The 20,424-nt window shown below is 35.9% G+C and overlaps 1 protein-coding gene across 2 annotated transcripts; it reads right to left on the reverse strand.

Moving 5' to 3' along the window:
• Window positions 1-11,469: 11,469 nt before the first annotated feature.
• Window positions 11,470-20,275, reverse strand: LOC143914381 (ubiquitin-conjugating enzyme E2 Q2). 2 transcript variants are annotated; one of them, XM_077434620.1, is made up of 8 exons: window positions 19,902-20,275; window positions 14,090-14,206; window positions 13,911-14,011; window positions 13,682-13,832; window positions 13,006-13,180; window positions 12,731-12,922; window positions 12,430-12,657; window positions 11,470-12,202 (listed from the first exon to the last, which is right to left on the reverse strand). In XM_077434620.1, exons 1-8 carry the CDS (start codon window positions 20,061-20,063, stop codon window positions 12,171-12,173), a joined length of 1,158 nt encoding a protein of 385 aa, XP_077290746.1. In that variant the 5' UTR covers window positions 20,064-20,275; the 3' UTR covers window positions 11,470-12,170. The 2 variants fall into 2 exon arrangements, with proteins under 2 accessions (XP_077290746.1, XP_077290820.1); XM_077434694.1 differs by having other exon boundaries at window positions 13,682-13,817; window positions 19,902-20,063.
• Window positions 20,276-20,424: the final 149 nt, after the last annotated feature.

Below are 20,424 nucleotides of genomic sequence, written 5' to 3' on the forward strand. Positions count from 1 at the left end.
TCTTTATGTTCGTACGCGTCATCGCGCGTCTTAACCTCAACTGTCAAAACTCCGCGTCGTCGTCTGACCGCTCCTGGCTGTCACTGGAATGTCTTCGGGCATCCCGGACAAAGCCCTCAAATATAGGATCCGGATGTGAAGGATTCCAAGTGAAACGCAGATTAAGTCAGAACTATGTATTTATTGTACAATTCATAGATGTCTCGTTAATTTGCGAGTTTTTTCAGTGTCTCGCAATTCAACGACTTATAATAAAAAATGCTGCATATGTATTTGTAATTGGCCAGGAAGGCGCATTGGGATTTACCTGTAAGGCCTTCCTGGTATATATGTAAAATAAAATAAAAAAATAAAAAAATATATATATATATGTTGGATAGGTATGAATGAGAATATTTTAAGTTGGCAGGCCTGGCGTCGCTTTTAATGTCGTCGCGGCACTCGTTTGCTCGAGCTAGACGCGAAGACATTAAACGAGTTGCGTAAAGACTGACTTTGAATATCCTCCCGCACACATTCATGGATCCCATATTTGGGGGCATCGTTCGGGATCAGAACCAGAATTGAGGTTAGGACGCGCTATGACATCGAGGACGCGGACGAGCATGAAGACGACGCCAAGGACGTGGTCGACAAACTGGGTAACGTCACGACCACACCACGCCACGCCACGATGATGTCCACGAAGACGACAACGCCAGTGGCAACGACGACGAGGGAAGTACCACGGTTTAATTTCCGAGATTTGGAGGATGGTTTTGGCCTGCTGAAATTTAACGGGAGAAATAGTCCGATTGCAGCGTGGATTTAGCGCCTCGAAGAACCCACGCAAATCCTCGGCTGGACGGAGACACAACAATTGGTGTATGGGCGGATGCTGTGTGAGGGGACTGCCAAGCATTTTCTAGATTCAGAAACGGGCATAACCACGTGTGCGATACTAAAGAAAAGATTGACCAGAGTTCGGTCATCAATTGAATAGTGCGGACGTGCACAGGGAACTGAGGTTGGAGAAAAGGGGAAGAGGGGAAGATAGTCTAAGTTACATCTACAGAATGTGGATGTACTAATAATAGATCTACTAATTGGTGGACTCGGTTTTGACAAATACGAAAAAATGACGCTGAGCGGGGCTGGATCTATTAACCTCGGTCAAAACACACGGTTTATTAAAAAAATTTACTTTGTTGCCGTCAATGCACATAAAGACGGATTCCGCGATGGGGCTACCCAACAGGGCGGCCCCCGGGATACTTTTATCGTCCATCACGTGGAATTCTGCCATGAATTTGACGTCATCAGCAATGATTTCGGCAGCGAACCTCCCTTTCGTCGAAGCCTCACCCCCAATACTATTGATGGTGCAAAAAAAGATCCCACAAAAATGTGGCGAATAATTAAAACTTAGATTTGAGGAGGAAAAAATCTTTCTTTGAATGAATTAGAAGTCGAGGGGGTAGTATATAATGATAAAGAGGAAATGGTTGAAAGATTGAATGAGTTTTACATCAATAGCGTGAATGATATAGTTGATTCAATACAAACAAGGCATAATAGTGTGAATGATGATATTAGTATGGGTTTAAATAAGTTTGAAAGGTTTAAATTAGTGGAAATGGCGGGATTAAATGGTGTATTGAAGGGCATGAAAGCAGTTTCTAGTGTGGATGGATTGACTCTAGATATTTTAATCAACACTTGGGACATACATAGTTGGACCTCAGTTACTGAAATTAATAAATAAATCGTTAGAAGTGGGATCCGTGCATCAAAACATCATCAAAACGCAATGGGCTACGTTTCCCTACCGGTGTGATTGTGTTAGTGTGCGGTACGGCGCGTAGTGACCCCCACTCCTTAGCCCGCCGGTCGCTACCTCACCCGTCCCCAACGTTCCCCTCTCGTATCTCGTATGGTGGGCCGAGAGGGGGGAGGGGGGAGCGGGGAACGCCGCTGAGCCGCGCGCGCATTCACTTGGGGACATGCTGGCAGCTCGCACGACTTTTTATTTCGATGCATGCATGCACCCTCCTGTCAGATGATACGCACGTAGTCATGCTCCATGCTCACCAATTCAACTTCGCTTCGGGTCTATTTCGTTGGAGGAATTCGTCCACCTAGACAACTTTTACATGCAATACCAATGTTTACGATTCATTTACATACATATGTTTGTATAAATTCATATATATATATATATATATATATATATATATATATATATATATATATATATATATATATATATATATATATATATATATATATATATATATATATATATATATATATATATGTACGTAGTAACAATAGATGAAGTTTTGTGATCAAGCGAAATTCGAACTCAAGATTTTTTTAAATATTTTCATGAAACGCACACACAAACAATTATTTTAAAGGGTTCCTAAATCTCATTCCCACGCTCATATCTCGTAAACGATCACCCACCAAGAAATTTCAATATCATATTCGAATTCAGTGGGTCAAACTTAGTAACGATTGGCTAGTCTCAGCTCTGGTTTTTTTTTTGTTGCTCAGTGTAATAGACGGCAAATAGTAAAAATTGATAAGGTGTTGATAAGGTCCTCTGAATTTGTAACACCTCATGGAGTGCCGCAAGGGTCCAAATTGGGACCCTTATTATTTATATTATATATAAATGATATTGTTAAGGTAATTAAGATGTGTAAAATACATTTGTTTGCAGATGATACATTGATATATATATAATTGGAAAGAATGTTGATGTAATGTCTGAGATTTTAAATATAGAATTAAATAATGTGAATGACTGGTTGTGTGAAAATAAATTAAAGTTGAATGTGAATAAAACAAAAATGATGTGGTTGAATGGTAAAAATAAAAATATATTGAATGAAATTAGAATTGATGATAAGTTAATTGAAAAAGTTGAAAATATAAAATACTTATATATAGACTCAGGACTAAATTTTAAAATGCACGCTGACTATATAATTTAAAAAATGGCTAGAAAAGTTGGTATATTATGTAGATTAAGAAATATTTTAAGTAAAAAAAGTAAAATTTTAGTGTTTAATTCAATTGTCTTGCCACATGTGGTTTATTGTGCCACTGTGCTTAATTTGTTTAGTGGCCAAGATTTAGAAAAAATACAGAATATAGCTATGAGATGTATTTTGAATGTGAGTAGATTTAAGAGTATTGGAAGTATGTTAGATGAATTAGGATGGATGAGTATTAGAATTAGTCTAAATATTAGTACATTGTCTTTCGTTTATAAGTTAGATCATAAGTTATAACCTAAGTATTTTGATGATTATATAATAAGGAATAGAGATAAACATAGTTTTTATACTAGAAATAAGGACAAACTAGTTGTAAGTAGAGTAAGAAAGAATAAGACGGCTGGGGGTGTTTTTCACAGGGGTGTGCTCATGTATAATGCCCTCCCTGAGTGCATCAGGTCTGCTAAAAACATGGATGCATTCCTGCGAGGTGCGAAGAGACACCTCTGTGAGGGACAGTACATATAAGTTAATTATAAATTTTAGAGTTAAGTATAATAATTAAGATGTATTTTTAAATTAGCTTAATAGCTAAAATATATATAAATAAATACCGCTCACTTTTATTGCTAGTGTTCTGTTTATTCGGACTCCGAGTCGTCGAGCTGTGGAATCCGTAATAATATTAATTTGGCTTCCAGTATCTATTATTACAGTTAAAGGCACTTTGTTGATACTGACTTCTTTTTCGACGTTCGGGTTCCTGTTCTCTTTCATTGTCAAGACAGTCTTTATTTTGGTACCGTTGCACTGAGCTGCTAGGTGCCCAAACTCGTTACAATTGAAACAACGAGTTCCTCTCTTCTTAAATCTGCAGTCGGCTGCTAAATGGCCCCGGCCACCACAATTGTAGCACTGCGGTTTCTCTTTTTCTCGGTTTTCACGGTTTCTCACGGGTCCCGCCACCCTGGGTTCGTCGTCCTCTCTAATTTTCTCGCACTGCGTAACTCGCGTCTTCAGCTCCTTGACGCTTTCGTGGACACTTCAAAATTACTTGCGCCTCGCCTGGGACACCAATTATCGATGCAATTCATGAACATTTAAAACATAGATAAACCATCACTAAAGGGGAGCTCCAAGTCAAATCGTGAGGTTTTTAGCATCCTGGCACCGGAATCAGTTCAGCCATGTACGCTGGGGGAATTCATACTCTGATCCCGCTTCTTTGAAGTGCGGGGTTAGACAGGGTGGGTCAATGTCTCCTGGCTTATTCAACCTTTACATGGATGAACTTTCACATCGCCTTCGACAGACTGGAGTTGGTTGCCACATAGGAAGAATATGCAGTAACCACATCAGCTATGCGGATGACATGGTGATCTTGGCGCCTTCTCCGTCAGCTCTGAATCGCCTCCTGGAAGTTTGCTCGAGTTATGCTGCAGAACATAATATGCGGTATAATACGAGTAAATCCATGGTACTGATTTTCCGATACGGTCGAGGTCCTCATTTCGTCCCCAACATTATTTTAGATGGGCGTAATCTTGAAACTGTTAGGGAAGTCAAGTATCTGGGACACTTGCTGACGGAGGATCTATCTGATGACCGTGACATCGAAAGACAAAGAAGAGCCATTTTTGTAAGGGCAAATATGCTGGCTAGACGATTTTTCCACTCCAGTGTTGAGGTTAAGAGACAATTATTTATGTCCTTTTGTACTAGCCTCTATACTGGTGAATTATGGACCAGATACAAGCGGGAGACGATGAGGAAGATAAAAGTATAATACAACAACTGTTACCGTGCTCTTTTCGGGTTACCTAGGAGCTGTAGCGCGTCGCAAATGTTTGTAGAAGGGCATGTGCCTCACTTTGAAGCCATTCTCAGGATGAGAGCGGCCTCTCTACGTCTTCGTATATTTTTATCGCCTAATTGTCTTCTTGCTGCTGCATCTTCTCATTTGCATTCTTCATTGTATGTTCGATGGATGGAACTGCTACACCGACCGCCTTGAATAGACATAAAATTATTAATATTATTTATTTATTATTATTATTATTATTTATTATCAGTAATATTTATATATTTACTTATGTATTTATTTATTTATTTTTTGTTTACTATTTTTCAATACTTTTTTTATTATCTATATATTATTTATATGGGCGTTGGGGATTGCTCTATTCTCCTCATCATCTGGAATAAAAGCTATTATTATTATTATTATTATTAAAGGTTTGCCGAACCTTTTTTACAAAGGATTTACAACAATGGAACAATGGATAGCACTGTGACTATCCGGTGTCTAGTTATGGTATTCTGAACAGTATGGATCAAAAATTCATTTGTAATTCGTGATTATTATTTGTGGTAATAATTATTACATGTTATTTTTATTAAGGTGCTATGCTATATTGTATATTATATTTATATTTTCAGACTTCTAATTTTATAAAAAAAATGGCTGAAAGAAATTTGATGAACGAAGAGGAATATGATAGCGATCTCGATTTTGAAATAAATGATAATTTAACTGACACGCAAGATTGTATTTAAGATTTGGAAGATACAGATTCGCAATGCCAGTGAAAATGAAGACGAAGAAGAAGTGTATACATTGAATCATGGATTTCAATGGAATTCATTACCACCATCATCCTCAAGACGTAGAGAGTGTAATATTGTCACCAAAAATTCAGGACTTATAAATGGTAGCACTACTGCAAATACTGTTAGAGAAATGTTCTCTCTGTTTATTAATTCAAATTAGGTGAAAGAAATATGTGAACAAACGAATCGTCTGTTACATTGTACATCCACGAATATGATCGAGCCGATATTGGCAGAAGAAATATTTGCATTCATTGGAATAATGCTCGCGTTTGGTAGAAATAGAAAAAGAAAATTAAGTTTAAATGAATTGTGAACTAGTGACAGCGCTTTTTCCAGCCATTTTTTACGACATCTATGTCTCGGGATAGGTTCATCACAATATTCAGTCAAATTCATTTTGACGACAAAGAAATCAGACAAGAAAGAATAAACGCGTCGTCTAATAAATTAGAACCTATCAGGACAATTTTTAATGAATTTGTAGATGAATGTAAAAGTAATTATTCTCCAAGTAGCAACATTACTGTGGATGAACGTTTGGCTACCTATAGAGGCAATTGCCCATTCCGCGTGTATATGAAGTCGAAACCCGGTAGATATGGGATAAAAATGTGGGTATCGGCTGACTCTTCAACAGCATATACATATATTGAATATACAGGTTTATACAGGTACGGTAAATAATTGTCGAGAAATAAATCAAGGGAATCGTTTAGTGATGGATTTATATAACCGCAATATGGCAGCAACTCGCAGATTTGAAAAAAAAATTATTTCATGCTCTGATTGTGATGTAATGGATACAAATATTTAATTTTATTGTTATTCGGTTTCCGTACATTTTTCATGCTGCTGTTTTTTGTTACCATTTTTATCATTCATGTGAATTGTATAATTTTTGAAATTGTGTACTTGTAGCATAGCAAGGATATATACTTATATTTATGAATTAATTTTCAGTGTTTTCTTATTGTCTTATATTTATTTATTTACGTTTACTTCTCAAATTTATTTTTTTTTATCAATTTATGTATTAAAATTATTATTGTAAAAATAAATACTTGAAAAGTACACATGTACGTATTTTATTTTATTTGATGAAAAAAATTAAATATATTTTTTCGCCGAGGTTTTGGGACATCGTATTTTTATGGCGTGGCCGCGTGACGGTATACGCGCGTCTTCGTTTTCATGGTTTTTAGCAGTATATTACCAATATTGATATATATATATATATATATATATATATATATATATATATATATATATATATATATATATATATATATATATATATATATATATATATATTCATTTATATAGATACGGACTATTACTATAGTCATAAATAGAAGGAAAAATGGTTAAATAGTCATTATCCGACTCTAAAATCAAAAAATTTCTAAATGTCGACATCACCGGTGAACAGGTAATTTTTTAGCACTGTATGGGAAAGGTAAGGTTAAGCAATAAATTTCATAAAAGTTCTTGAATTTTATGTTAAAGAAAAATATATTAAGACAAACATTAAATTAAATTGTTAATTAAAATAAGCACGTTTTATGTATAAAAATTAATAAAAAATACGGATAGCTATGAATAAATTCGGTAATGAAGACATTAATTTACATTCAACAACGAATTGAAGAATTTTAATTTTATACAGCGACATTTGGTTCAGATATTTAATTTCATGAAGCTAATCTATCCCTGATATATATATATATATATATATATATATATATATATAGGAATTCGAACTCGAACTTGGAAATCGATACGGGAAATTAAACCCAGAAGCAGACATCGAGGAATTGAACACTGTAATTAGTTCGGTTCTAACCTCAACAGGTAAGAAATTAGGTGGTTTCAGGAAACAGATTAAATTAAGCAAAATTTCAGCGGAAACAAAAAACCTAATTAAGCATAAAAGGAATTTAGATAGGGATAATAATAAGCAAGAATACAATCTAGTAAATAAGGAAATTAAGAAGAGAATAGTCAGGGATGTCAGGGATTTTAACAGCAAGCTAATAGAAAATACCATTAAGAATAACCGTAGCCTGAAAAAGTGCAAACAGGATCTTTTCTTAGGCAAAAACCAAATGATCGCAATCAGATCAGAGAGCGGAGTAATAATTAGGAATAGAGAAGAAATCATAGACAGAGTTTACACGTTCTATGCAAAACTATACGAGAACGACAACGGCCAATTCCCCACTCTGGAATCGACACACGGCCAAAGGGTTCCTGCAGTATTGCCTAGCGAAGTAGAGGCCGCGCTAAAAACTGCAAAGAATGGTAAAACCCCAGGGGAAGATAATATTCCCATCGACTTACTAAAATGTGGCGGCCCCCCCCTAATTAATATCTTAGCTAGGCTTTTCAGCAAATGCATCCAGAACCAAGCTATACCAGAAGGATGGAATAACGCAACTATCATTTTAATACACAAAAAAGGCGACAAAAGCGATATCAAGAACTACCGACCCATTAGTCTACTTTCAGCGGTCTACAAGCTCTTCACGAAGGTTATTACAGAAAGGCTGAAGAATATCCTCGACGAGAACCAACCTATAGAGCAGGCAGGGTTTAGGGCAAATTTCAGCACAATGGACCACCTCCAAGTAGTTGGCGAACTAATCGAGCGCGCCAACGAATATCAACGGCCACTGTGCCTAGGTTTCGTCGATTATGAGAAAGCCTTCGATACAGTTAGTCATAATGCAGTACTTAACGCTCTAAAAACACAGGGAGTGCCGGAACCCTATGTGGGACTGTTAGCTACAATATATAAGAATGCCACAGCTTCAGTTAAAATTTTTTCAGGTACAGATAGATTTAGCATAGGAAAAGGAGTAAGACAAGGAGATACAATCTCGCCCAAGTTATTCAATGCGGTGCTTGAGGGAGTTTTCAGGAAATTGGATTGGGATACAGCCGGAGTAAGCATCAATGGTCGCTTTTTGAGTCACCTTCGGTTCGCAGACGATATAGTTTTAGTAGCTCGTGATTCAGCTGACCTACTTATCAGACTAACACAGCTGGACAGGGAAAGTAGAAAAGTAGGATTAAAAATTAACGTAGATAAGACTAAACTAATGTTCAATAGTTATTGCATGCCTGATAGCATCCCCTTAGATGATAAACCAGTAGAAGTAGTAAATAATTATTTATATTTAGGTCAAATAATTGACATGTCTGGTAGTAAAAATGAAGAGATAAAGAGACGTATGAAATTGGGGTGGAGTGCATTTGGACGGATGAATGCTGTTTTTAAATCAAAAATGCCACTCTGCCTGAAGAAAAGGATCTTTGATCAATGCGTTTTGCCAGTGATGACGTATGGATGTGAAACTTGGACACTGAACGCCAAGATGCAAAATAAAATCCAATGCACTCAAAGAAGTATGGAACGCTGTATGCTTGGCATAACGAGGAAAGACAGGAAGCGGAACACGTGGGTGAGAAATATGACAAGGGTAGTGGACATAGTGGATAGAGTGAAGAGATTGAAATGGCAATGGGCGGGTCACGTAGCTAGGAGGATGGACGAAAGGTGGACAAAAGAAGTGCTTGAATGGTACCCGAGAGAAGGCAAAAGAGTAAAAGGAAGACCGCAAGGAAGATGGGTGAACGAAATTAGGAAAATGTGCGGAATGAGATGGATGAGTGTTGCGCAAAACAGAGACGAGTGGAAGCGTGTTGGAGAGGCCTTCATCCAGCAGTGGATGGCGAATGGCTGTAAATGATGATGATGATGATATATATATATATATATATATATATATATATATATATATATATATATATATATATATATATAGGTATATGTATATACATGTTTCAGCGGTACTTTATATAAAATAAAATTCCGAATTACCTTTTTTACCAACGACAGTTTGCTGTTTTACAAGTTTTATTCGTAAGTCGTTGATATTTGAGTCAACTTCCTGCGTTCTTCGTAAATTATAATATTGTTACGTACACTCGGATTAGGCCGAGTAGCATCCCAGAGACTGTGTGACCGTTATAATTGGTTTCGAGGATTATCTCCCCCGAATGCACTTAGCGGGGGTAGTGGTCTCATTCCGGTAGAGTTCTGAGAACCGACAGCGGTAGCGTGGGACATCTAGTACGTGACCATAACAATAGGTAAACAAATCGGGCGTCGAAGATGCCCTGAGACCTGCCCCTTATAAGGCGGTACTTAGGCGATATCAAGACATTCTGGACGGAGCACTGCCAGTGCGTGTATCTCCTTAATCACCAATAAATTCAATTTTATAATATAAAAAAAAATGGGAGCGCCTCGGCACGTGTCTGCTGCACCTTTGAGCCGGCCCTGCAAATATACATATTTGCAGTGATGGTGAAAAATAAAACGACACGTATATGATTGAGCTTCCTTTAATGTATAGGATTACAATAATAAATTGATGACAAGTCAAATCATTATTTAAATACTAAACATCAATGCGGTAATTCTTCACGCTACTTGGGTGACTGTCAAGATAGCGAATATGCAATAATAATACGCCACAGTCCGTCGTATCTTAAAATTAAATATACATCAGGACAAGCCGCTCCGCACGGTCAAGTGCAAGTGGAGTGTAGATTAATAAAATGCAATTCAATATGGTATATATGGGATTCTTTATTGATACATTTTTTGCCACTTGCATCAGCTCATTGCTATTCAACTGCATCCATCACGTTTAAAACATGGAAAATATTACAATACATAAGAAACGTCGATCGATTCAGTTAATAAACGACAATTAACATTACTAAACAGCAAAATTTTTATACAAATTGTACTTGCCCAGTCCATCCACATTGTTTGTTTTTTTTTTTTTACCTAAAGAGATAATATACATAAAAAAATCTATTTACAAATTCTATCTACCAAAATTCAATAAACACAAAGAGTATCCAACGCACATGTACTGATTTTAATTTTTAATTTGCTTTATTGAATTTGTCATCGCACAGTTCATACAACGAAAACTATGCATTTATCGCAATCAAAACCAGCGACGGTGAAAAAATTCCTGGCATTATGTTATTAAATGCAGTCTCAATACAAAATAGCATCAATTTAAATGCGCATTTCGATATCCGTTAAGGCACATTGCTAACGCCCGCCGGTTGAGCCCTTAACACCGATCGAATGCTGCAATGTGCACCATCTTGGAAACACCAGCATGCCGTACAACGAACATACGTAGATATATGAAGATCTGATGTACGCTTTCAGACGGGGGGATTGAAATGACGACGCCGGCGTCCAAACTCGGTGTCGTTCGAATACGTTTTCATTTCAGCCCCGTTATATGGGAGGTGTGATTTGCCCCGTTCAGTCATGGGAACACACAGTTCTTTAACATATACAAATATATATATATATATATATATATATATATATATATATATATATATATATATATATATATATATAATTTGATTAAAATAATACTTAAAATAACATACAACACATTTCAGCACACAGATTGCTATCGTTCTCGGAAAATATGACAGTTGAAATATCTTGTCAAATGAATTAGATAATACACTATTTTACATTACAAGTAGAAATAGTAAAATATAAATCTTAAGTAGTTTAAACTGATCTGAAGGCAAATGAAATAAATATTCAATTGTTTAGATTTGGAAAAAAATACTTTTTTCAAATTAATGTCGCATTTTTTATGAAATACACCAACTCTATTGAAAAAAAAATATATATATAAATTTATTATATAATCAAAATTATGCATTTCTATTCCTCATTAAAATTAATATCGATTGGGATAGTCTTATACGTAAGCATAAACTGATGCGTTAATTTTAAATACACAGCTTTTCTAAATAATTTATTTCACATTTATAATTCTGTTATTGAATCGCTGGAAACTTAACATTTTTGATTCCGTAAGTCTGGAATCAACCTGGGCTGAAGACTATTTTTTTTAATACTTTATCTTGAAGAGTTTGTTATCAATTTGAATAAACTTAAGTCATCCCAACGAAGGGTTACATCATCAATATTCACAATCCAGTAAGATACCCATTGCGGAAATGAATGAAAAAATAAGAGTAAGAAAAAAAAAAAAGGTTTCCTTGTTTTTTGACACATTATTACAATATATGTGTATATAATATATAAGTAATAATCTAATAAAAATCTAATATAGTGGAATAATTTCAAAATATCCTCACAGAAACACGCATATCGACATCCACTGTGCTTTGTGTACGTACACACATTTATACAAGGCAATTTTCAGTTAAGTGTTAAGAAAAAAGTTAATGCTATGTGACATCACCATATTCTTAACTGATAAAACTAATTAAATGTATTTTAAACAGTCGTAATTTGAACATACTGTTACATTACTGGTACGAGAGCACTCGAATGATGACACGTAGCTTACTCACTGTCCATTTTAGTCTTTTTTTTTAGTTTTAATTCATCAATTAATATTTATTTAAATATACACACTTATTCTATATGTTTTCAATTGATAGGCAAGTGTTACAATCATATGTGACGTTCCCACGGCTGCTCTATCCGTCTTCTTTCGGAGGTGTGAACCAGCCTGAGAACAAAAACAAACACGTAAGCATATAAAAAAAACGCATAATTGTACCTGAGCAACGACACAATCGGCAGATCACACAAAGTCATATATACATATACACAAATTTGCATACATTACTATTATTTACGACACGGGATCATTGAAACAGTTGTTTGATAGTCCAAAGTCTGCAATGAGTTTCCTAGTTCGATAGTACATATATGCACTTAGCAATGTAAACTTACCATTTTTTTCGTGGATCTGAACCAATGATTTGAAACTTTGCTGTGCACGTGCTAGACTATACTGAGTTTGCGAGACCACTTTGGTGGCCCCAAATTGTATACGTGCTTTCCCTTTGACTAATGTTGCGGCTATTTGCATGATCACAGCTTCGACCGTGTATGCCGATGACCAGCCTTGTTTTGTTAATAACTCCATGCAAATCGCACCCCCCACGAGAACGTATCCACCTGAATTAAAAAAAAAGAAACAGTTTTAAAAGTAATCTCAAATCTCAAGCACATTGCTGGGAATTATATTTACCTGAAATTATTGGATAAACAACTCTCACAAATGGCGGTTCGAATGGGTAAGTTTCTTTGAACATAATGTTTAATAATATCGAGTCTTTGCCTTCCTTTTCTTTCAATAAGATGAGATCATTGTGTAGGGGACTGTCTGGATCGACACATTTTAGACGTATATTCCATTCATAAATGGAATCATTGACTAACTCTATAATACAAAAAAAAAAAGCTCGTTGATCAAACAAAATTACACGTACACGTCATAGAGATACGACGATTCAAACAACTCGCCTATAGAATAAACGTTTGTCTTGAAGGAATCTGATCTGTATATATCACGCAATTCTTTCATGAGACGATCGGTAGCTTGAACAGATCCCGACACAGAACCTGCCAAATAGTCTTGTCGTTGTGATTGCCGTAATCTTTCTAATGTTGCTAAGTGTTCCACTTCCATATCTTCTTTCTGTAAAATCCAAATTACGCAATATAAATAAAATACAATACAAACATTTGGAAACAAAAAAAAAAATCGATTGTGACCAACCCACGACTTTATTTATGTATTTGAGAAATATACGTAAGTATAAAAAACAAAATTCGATAATGAAACATATGTACATACATACACGTTCACACATACCGGGTATGAGAGCATTTTCGATACAAATTGAGCGCAAATGTAGAAAAAAATTTACATCGTGTCGATAAGAATTTCAGTAACCAGTACTAAGTTTCAGTTTGATAAGACTAATGGTGTTTAAAAAATCCCCAAAACACAGACACACACACACACAAAGACACCCACACATACAAAAAAAATTTTCTAGATCATGAAAATGTGATTAGTGATCAATTCTGAGTTCGAACCAGTCAAAATCTCCGAGTTCGAATTTTCGCATGATGACAAAACTTCATCTATTGTTACTACGTATATAGATAAAGTAAAAAAAAAAGAGAAGGGAACCTTAGCCGTGCGGGGAGCTTCTTCCATTTCTAAAGGTAAATCTTCATCAGCGTCCGAATCAGGATCAGATTCGGGCATTTCTTCATCTTCTTCTGTTCCCGATTCACCACCAGTACCTGCACCGCCACTACCTTCACTCCCTTTTGAAAATCTAAATTTTGCATTAACAAAACAAATATTAGAACACACACAAGTCGAAAGACTAGTATAAAATAAATAAAAATCGAACCTGTGGCGTAGTGGCAAGTGCATGTGAATTTTTAAACTGTCCAGATCAGGAGGTTCGGGAACACCGTGTAGTTTACATAATTCTCTTAGTAAGATTGCAACCTAAAATTTAAGATTATAATAAAAAAATAATACAAAATCATCACATACATACATTTAAATGAAGAAAAAAATTATAACCTGGCTAATGATATGATTATCCAAGCCTTCTGTGTTGGTTAAAACTTGAACAGCATTTGTAACACTAGTTTCTTCACTTTCTGCAAACCACACGGGCGGTGTTGAAGGATACGTTTCCTATTAAAATAAAATTGATTAGTAAATAAATTTAACGATTTATATTTGTGCGAAAGACAATTATCAATTTTTTGTTAAACAATATGCAATGACAACTATAGACATGCCCGCCCACCTCTTCTTTCAATCTATCAATCGATCATGTTTGACCTTTGTTCAACTCCGATATATAGAAATATAAATCAATGATAGATCGAAATCTAATGGTTAACTAACATATGCATATTTATGAGAGTGCTGTACGCGGTAGCTGTTTATTTACAAGAATTTTGTTTTCAATATTTAATGTATATGTTACAGTTGAAGTGTATTTTTAGTTGTAATATATTCCAACTGGTGTTTTATGCCATTCATATTCGAATACAATTCAACTAGTAAATTATATCTCTACAAGCGCAAATACACTTTCAACAATGTGCGCCAGTTGAGGTTTGACAGCTCTGATATTTTTACGAATGCTTTAGAATTCAATAATGCGTTAATATTTGCTACGTATTACGAATAAAGGTAATAAGTACCGTTTTACGATAACTTTAAGAATATTTTCAAAACAAAAATGTGACTTTCCAACTCAATTTACTAGTCAAGTGATGTTTTCACGAAAACCTAACCTCTCAAAACCAACTTATATTATAATTGACGTATATTTTCAGTTGTATTATATTTTGACCAGTTGGAATGTAGTTTGCCATATGAATCAACTTACGTGGGTTAGACGGAATATACTCCCAACTAGTCAAAATATATTACAACTGAAAATACACTTCAACTATAACGGTGGTTGGTACCAAGTTAGGTGGACTATATTCCGACTAGTAAAAATATATTACAATTGGAAAATACACTTCAACTGTAACGTACATATATATATATATGGCCAGTACATCAACATTAATGAAATAGCTCCCAAATCCATGGTATGAATTAAATATAGTAGAATTCGTTTGTATGCAAAAGATTAATTACTTGATTATTATAAAAATAATTCAAGGAAAAACATAATATAGTGAACTTTTGAAAAAGGAAAGTTCGATCAAAAAAACTACATACATATAATTTGGGTAATCAAAATTTAAGACTCGGTAGCTAGCTTCGAATCATCTAGTTATTTTGAATTATCAGCTATGAATAAAAAAGTCTATTTTGACGATATAGCACATTAGAAAAAAAAAATTACATGCATAAATCGACAAATTTAATGGCCTTCATAAGCAAGATTTTATAATTGAACGCTTTTGAGCAAGTTATGATTCACAATAATAAATCGTACTGCATAAATGCAATTGTAATCATTTATTTTTCACAATCATTATTTATCGTTTCGCTTTGCTTATTCTCGAAAATAAATCTCGCATTAAATGAGACATCGTATATTTATTTACAACGCATTTATGTATAATACTTTTAATCAAGTTTTGAAAAACATATCTTGCAATGTAAGATAATATTTTGTGAATCATTTATAGAATGCATACAAAAGAAATCATAAAATTAAGTAAAAATAGATAACAGAGCAATACATTGAAGACTAATATCCATATTTTCTATTATTAAGACTAATATCCTTATTTGTTATTTAAAATATTAAATATTCCAGAAAGCAACGGGAAACCACTGGAGATAATAACCTTCCTTAGGACAACTTTATTACATGGCGAATAGTACAAACGTTTGACACGTTGAAGTCTGATACGTCCGGAATTGAGTATGCGACAACTTTTTTTTAAATTTTGAATATATTGACCTGGACAGGATTGACCTTGCAATATACATTAGCCGAGTAAGTTTAGCTCATTTTATACTAGCGTATACATATGTACCCAGTTTAAAAATATACATTGTTATGTTATCAGTAAGTTAATAGCGTAAATAGTTACTGCTAAATAAAAAATAACAATTTCCAAATTAGCCCAAGATTAAATATAAATATATATAAACTATTGCTTTGTTAGCATTCTAATGGTGATAATTTGATTACCAAATTTCAAAAGTTTGCTTGTATACTGCACAAAATATATTTTGAAGTTGAAATATCATCCATATCATGTTGCCATCTCAGTGATCATGAAAATTTAAGCTTGATTTTTTATTTAAGTTCATACTACAAAGATGTGAACGAAATAATACAGTTAGCTGTTTCGTTTAATCAAACATAAGAACAAAAACGTATCTAATTGGCACCGGTGAAAGTTCATATCTTCTTCGTCATGTGCCCTGTCCTCCCAGAACGTCGGCAACTAGACTTTCCATCCGTATTCTGTCTATGGCTGTTCGGAATAGTGCTCAGGCGCTGAGGCCGTACTGCTGCCGAAGATTCTATAACCAAGATGTTTTCCGCCTGCCCCAACTGCATTGGCCTACGATTTTTCCGTGGATTACTAGGCGCAAGAGATCGTATTTCTGGTTCCGCATCACGTGTCCAAGGTACTCCAATTTGCGCCCACATTATTCAGTACTTTGACATGTTTTCCCATCAGGGCCAGCACCTAGGCATTGGTTCGACGCGTCATCCATGAGATTCTCAGCATCCTTCTGTATGTCCACATCTCAAAGGTCTGTAGCTTTTTGCACGTGGCATCTGTCAGGGTCCATGCTTCTGTCCCATACAGAAGGATGCTGAAAACGTAGCATCGTAGAAATCTAAGTCGGAGTGCTATGCTGAGATCACGTGTAGTTAGGACATTTTTCATTTTTAAGAATGCGGCTCTTGCTTGCATTTCCTAGTAACTTTCCTAGTAACTCCACGCTAACGCCAATTTCCTAGTAACTTTCACACATTTCACCCCGATAGCACCAAAGATATCTGAAATGATTGACTCTTTCCACGACGTTGTTGTCAATTTTTGAGAGTTATCCGTATTATGAGTCGACTTACTAAATATCATCCACTTTGTTTTTTTTTGACATTCAATGTTAACTCCGCTCTAGAGCTATGCACAATAATTGCGTCTAGTGTTGCTTGCAAGTCATTTAAGTTAGTGGTAGTACAGTATCATCCGCATACCGAATGTTACTGATGACTATACCATGGATTGTAATTACGGAATCCATGTCTTCTAAGGCTTCAGCAATAATATTTTCGGAATATAAATTAAACAATAGCGGTGAGAGCGCACATCCTTAACGAACTCCCTTCAATATTCTTATAAAACTCATATGAATTGGTTAAAAATATTTAGTTTTCTTGAAGGTATTTTGAACAATATTATTGTTTTCAACAGCACAAAAACAAAATTTAAAATGCAAAACAAAAACTACATACAAAATATATACATATGTACATATGGTATGCAGAATATCAATATTTCGTATTGTATAAATGCAAAATATTCTATTTTCTTCTATTCAATATTGAAGATCGTGACCTTTATGAGCTGTTACATCCGAGGTGTGGTTTGCGGTTCTTCTCCAATCTTCTCTGGAATCGGCATTTCGAAGTGTATCAACAACAGAACAACTAAGAGCCGACGTGATTTGATCGGTCCACCATATAGAAGACCTTCCTCTTCCTCTCTTCCCCTCTACAGCACTGACCACGATTCACTTTTCCAGGTTGCTGTAGTCAGTTCTAAAAATTTGGAGAATCCTTAAGAATTGGTTCATTTTGCTATTCAAGGAACTCTTCAACATTCATCTCCAGCACCATATTATAAAAGCTTCAATTTTCTTCCATTCGTCTGCCCTCATTGTCCAAGGGTAGCATATAGGCATACGGAGAAAACAAGACTTCTTACCACATACATATGTAGATGGATATGTAAACGTTTTAATGCTTCTGTCCTGCTATAATTTGGTAAGCTGTGTCATTACACTTTTGGCTATCGGAATCCTTTTTCTAACTTCTCCATCGTATCTTCCATAATTGTCAATTAGAGAACCAAATTATATAAAGTCACTAACCACTTTCAGCCAATAACCACTTGAAAACATCATTTTTGTTTTTGGTTAATTTCAAGTACAATCTATCGCTCTCAGTTTCGACATGATGAAGAAGTTTGGCCATCTCTTTAGTATGAGAGTCGTGTCGTTTACATACCTTAGTTTGGACAGTTTCTTTCCTCTTACGGATACACCATCATTCCATCCATCCAGAGTCCTCTGCATTTTAAACTCTCTATACACATTAAATATCTCGTCTTATTGGTATTTTTGTCAGTATTTAAATATGAAAGGTCGGTATTTATGTATATAAAATGGCCAGTATCCATCGTTCAGTATAAATAGTAAAAGGTTCGTATTTATATTAAATATGGTCCCTATTTAAACACGAATGGTCAGTATTAATGTTAAATGGTAAGTTTTATTTTGACGAATGGCCAGCCAGCAAGTTTTTGATCGATGTCAATACAAGGTTGGTACGATCTCGATAGACAATTCCATCCAACAGGCATTGTTATTTGCTCTGGTGAATAGACATCAGATTTATATACTGTCCATTTGTTATTTATACTGACATTTAATAAAGTAATATTGACCATTTTGTAAATAAAATACTGGCCGGAAAACTGATTTATATACTTACCGAAATTGATTAAAATACTGACCATTTCATTTGTCGCTGCACAGACTGGTATTTGGTATAAAAATCGAAAATTTAAACTTTCACAAATTGAGTTTATGTTGGGGTCCCAAAGCAGGTAGATAGATATGACGTTACAATGCGAAGTCTTTACCTAGTTTCAGTCGAATCCTATACCATTTGTGTGAAACGTTTGTTTTTGTTTGTGGCATTTTGTTGTTAAACAACCTTTTCTTGTGATTATTTAGTATAGACATTGAAGAACAAGATTAAATGTAAACTAAAACTAGATTTCATTTCTTTTAAAATTTTATTTTACGTGTTTCGACCATCAACAAACCCTACTATTTACATTTTTATACAAATTGATGTTTTTAAACGTATTGTATTTATTTGTACCGAGTCAAATTTATGTGATACGAAACTTTAAGATCTCTATTTTCATTCTAGTAAAACAAAGTTTTTCCGAATTTTCACATTAAAAAAATAAGGCGCCCCTTTTAACTTATTTTCATTATTTATTTATATTCCTGTTTCTGAGGATTATGTCACGTCTATGACCCGAAAGCATCTACATGGTATGATAAGAGGAAGCACCAAACGGTGTTTAGAATTTCGAAAAATTATTAACAATTTAAAAATTGTCAACAATCGACATTGCCTCACATGCAATAGTACAGAAAGCTATTTTCTATTTCTATTGTCAATAAAAAAAAACGATAGGGTTTGGTCGCGATCGATCGCGTTACGACCACCATACCTATCACAAAATAAAAGAAAATCTGTTGAAAAAAAAAAACAAAAGAACGGCAATTACGTTCGCAGTGCGTTGCGTTTGTTAGAATATTGACGCGCTTACGGAAACGGAAACGCAAATCAAATGCTACTGTTTATGTTTACTTTGTTCAGAATTACAACCACCATCACAACCGCACACGCAACGAAATATCGAGACAATGAAGTGTCGATCGAACGTGCGAGGAGCGGGGTGGGGGCGGGGGCGGGGGAGGGCGATGTGTCAAAACAAGATGGGGGCGGGCGGGGTGGGGGTAAGGGTGACCGTCGCGGTGACAGCGGCGGGGGTGCGGGTGCGGGTGCGGGGAGTGGGAAAGAGAGAGTTGGTGGTGTGTGGTGTGTGGTGTGTGGTGTTCGGTGTTCGGTGTTCGGTGTTCTTACCGTGATGTTGGCGTGTATCCGGTAGAGCGAGCCGCCGCTGCCGACGAAGGTGCAGGCGAGCTCGTCGACGCTGGCGGCCGTCAGTCGGAAGCGGTCGTGGTTGCGCGGGAAGAGCCGCTCCAGCGTCTGGATCTCGGCCTTGAGCGTGCGCAGACACGCCATCGGTCCGACTCTCACCTCACCTCACCTCACCTCACCTCACCTCACCGCACCTCGGCTACCCCGCTCGTCCACTCGCCCGCCCCCCCCCCCTCGAACACACCACTCCACCCCACACACGGCACGGCGCACACTCCACACTGCACACTGCACACTGCACACCGTACACAACCACACGATACACAGAGGGCCGCACAGTGCCACAGCCGACGCCCGCACGCCTGCAAATGCCGGCCATATACTTGCACAATCGATACGACGCGCCCCGCATCAGCCCGACTTTAAATCTGCGCTGCGTGCTACATCCTACGTCCCACATCCTACACGCTTTAATTTACCACATCTATATCGTCGCGATGCAAGG

The sequence above is a fragment of the Arctopsyche grandis genome, chromosome 1 (assembly GCF_051622035.1).
Source record: "Arctopsyche grandis isolate Sample6627 chromosome 1, ASM5162203v2, whole genome shotgun sequence".
NCBI lineage: Eukaryota > Metazoa > Arthropoda > Insecta > Trichoptera > Hydropsychidae > Arctopsyche > Arctopsyche grandis.

Excerpts from the sequence above, each read along its gene's own strand:
- LOC143914381 (XM_077434620.1), bottom strand. The coding sequence starts at position 20,063 with ATGGCGTGTCTGCGCACGCTCAAGGCCGAGATCCAGACGCTGGAGCGG. Across the intron at positions 14,207-19,901 it reads GGATACACGCCAACATCACG|GAAACGTATCCTTCAACACC; the intron begins GTAAGAACACCG and ends TTATTTTAATAG. Across the intron at positions 12,923-13,005 it reads GACAAACGTTTATTCTATAG|AGTTAGTCAATGATTCCATT; the intron begins GCGAGTTGTTTG and ends TTTGTATTATAG.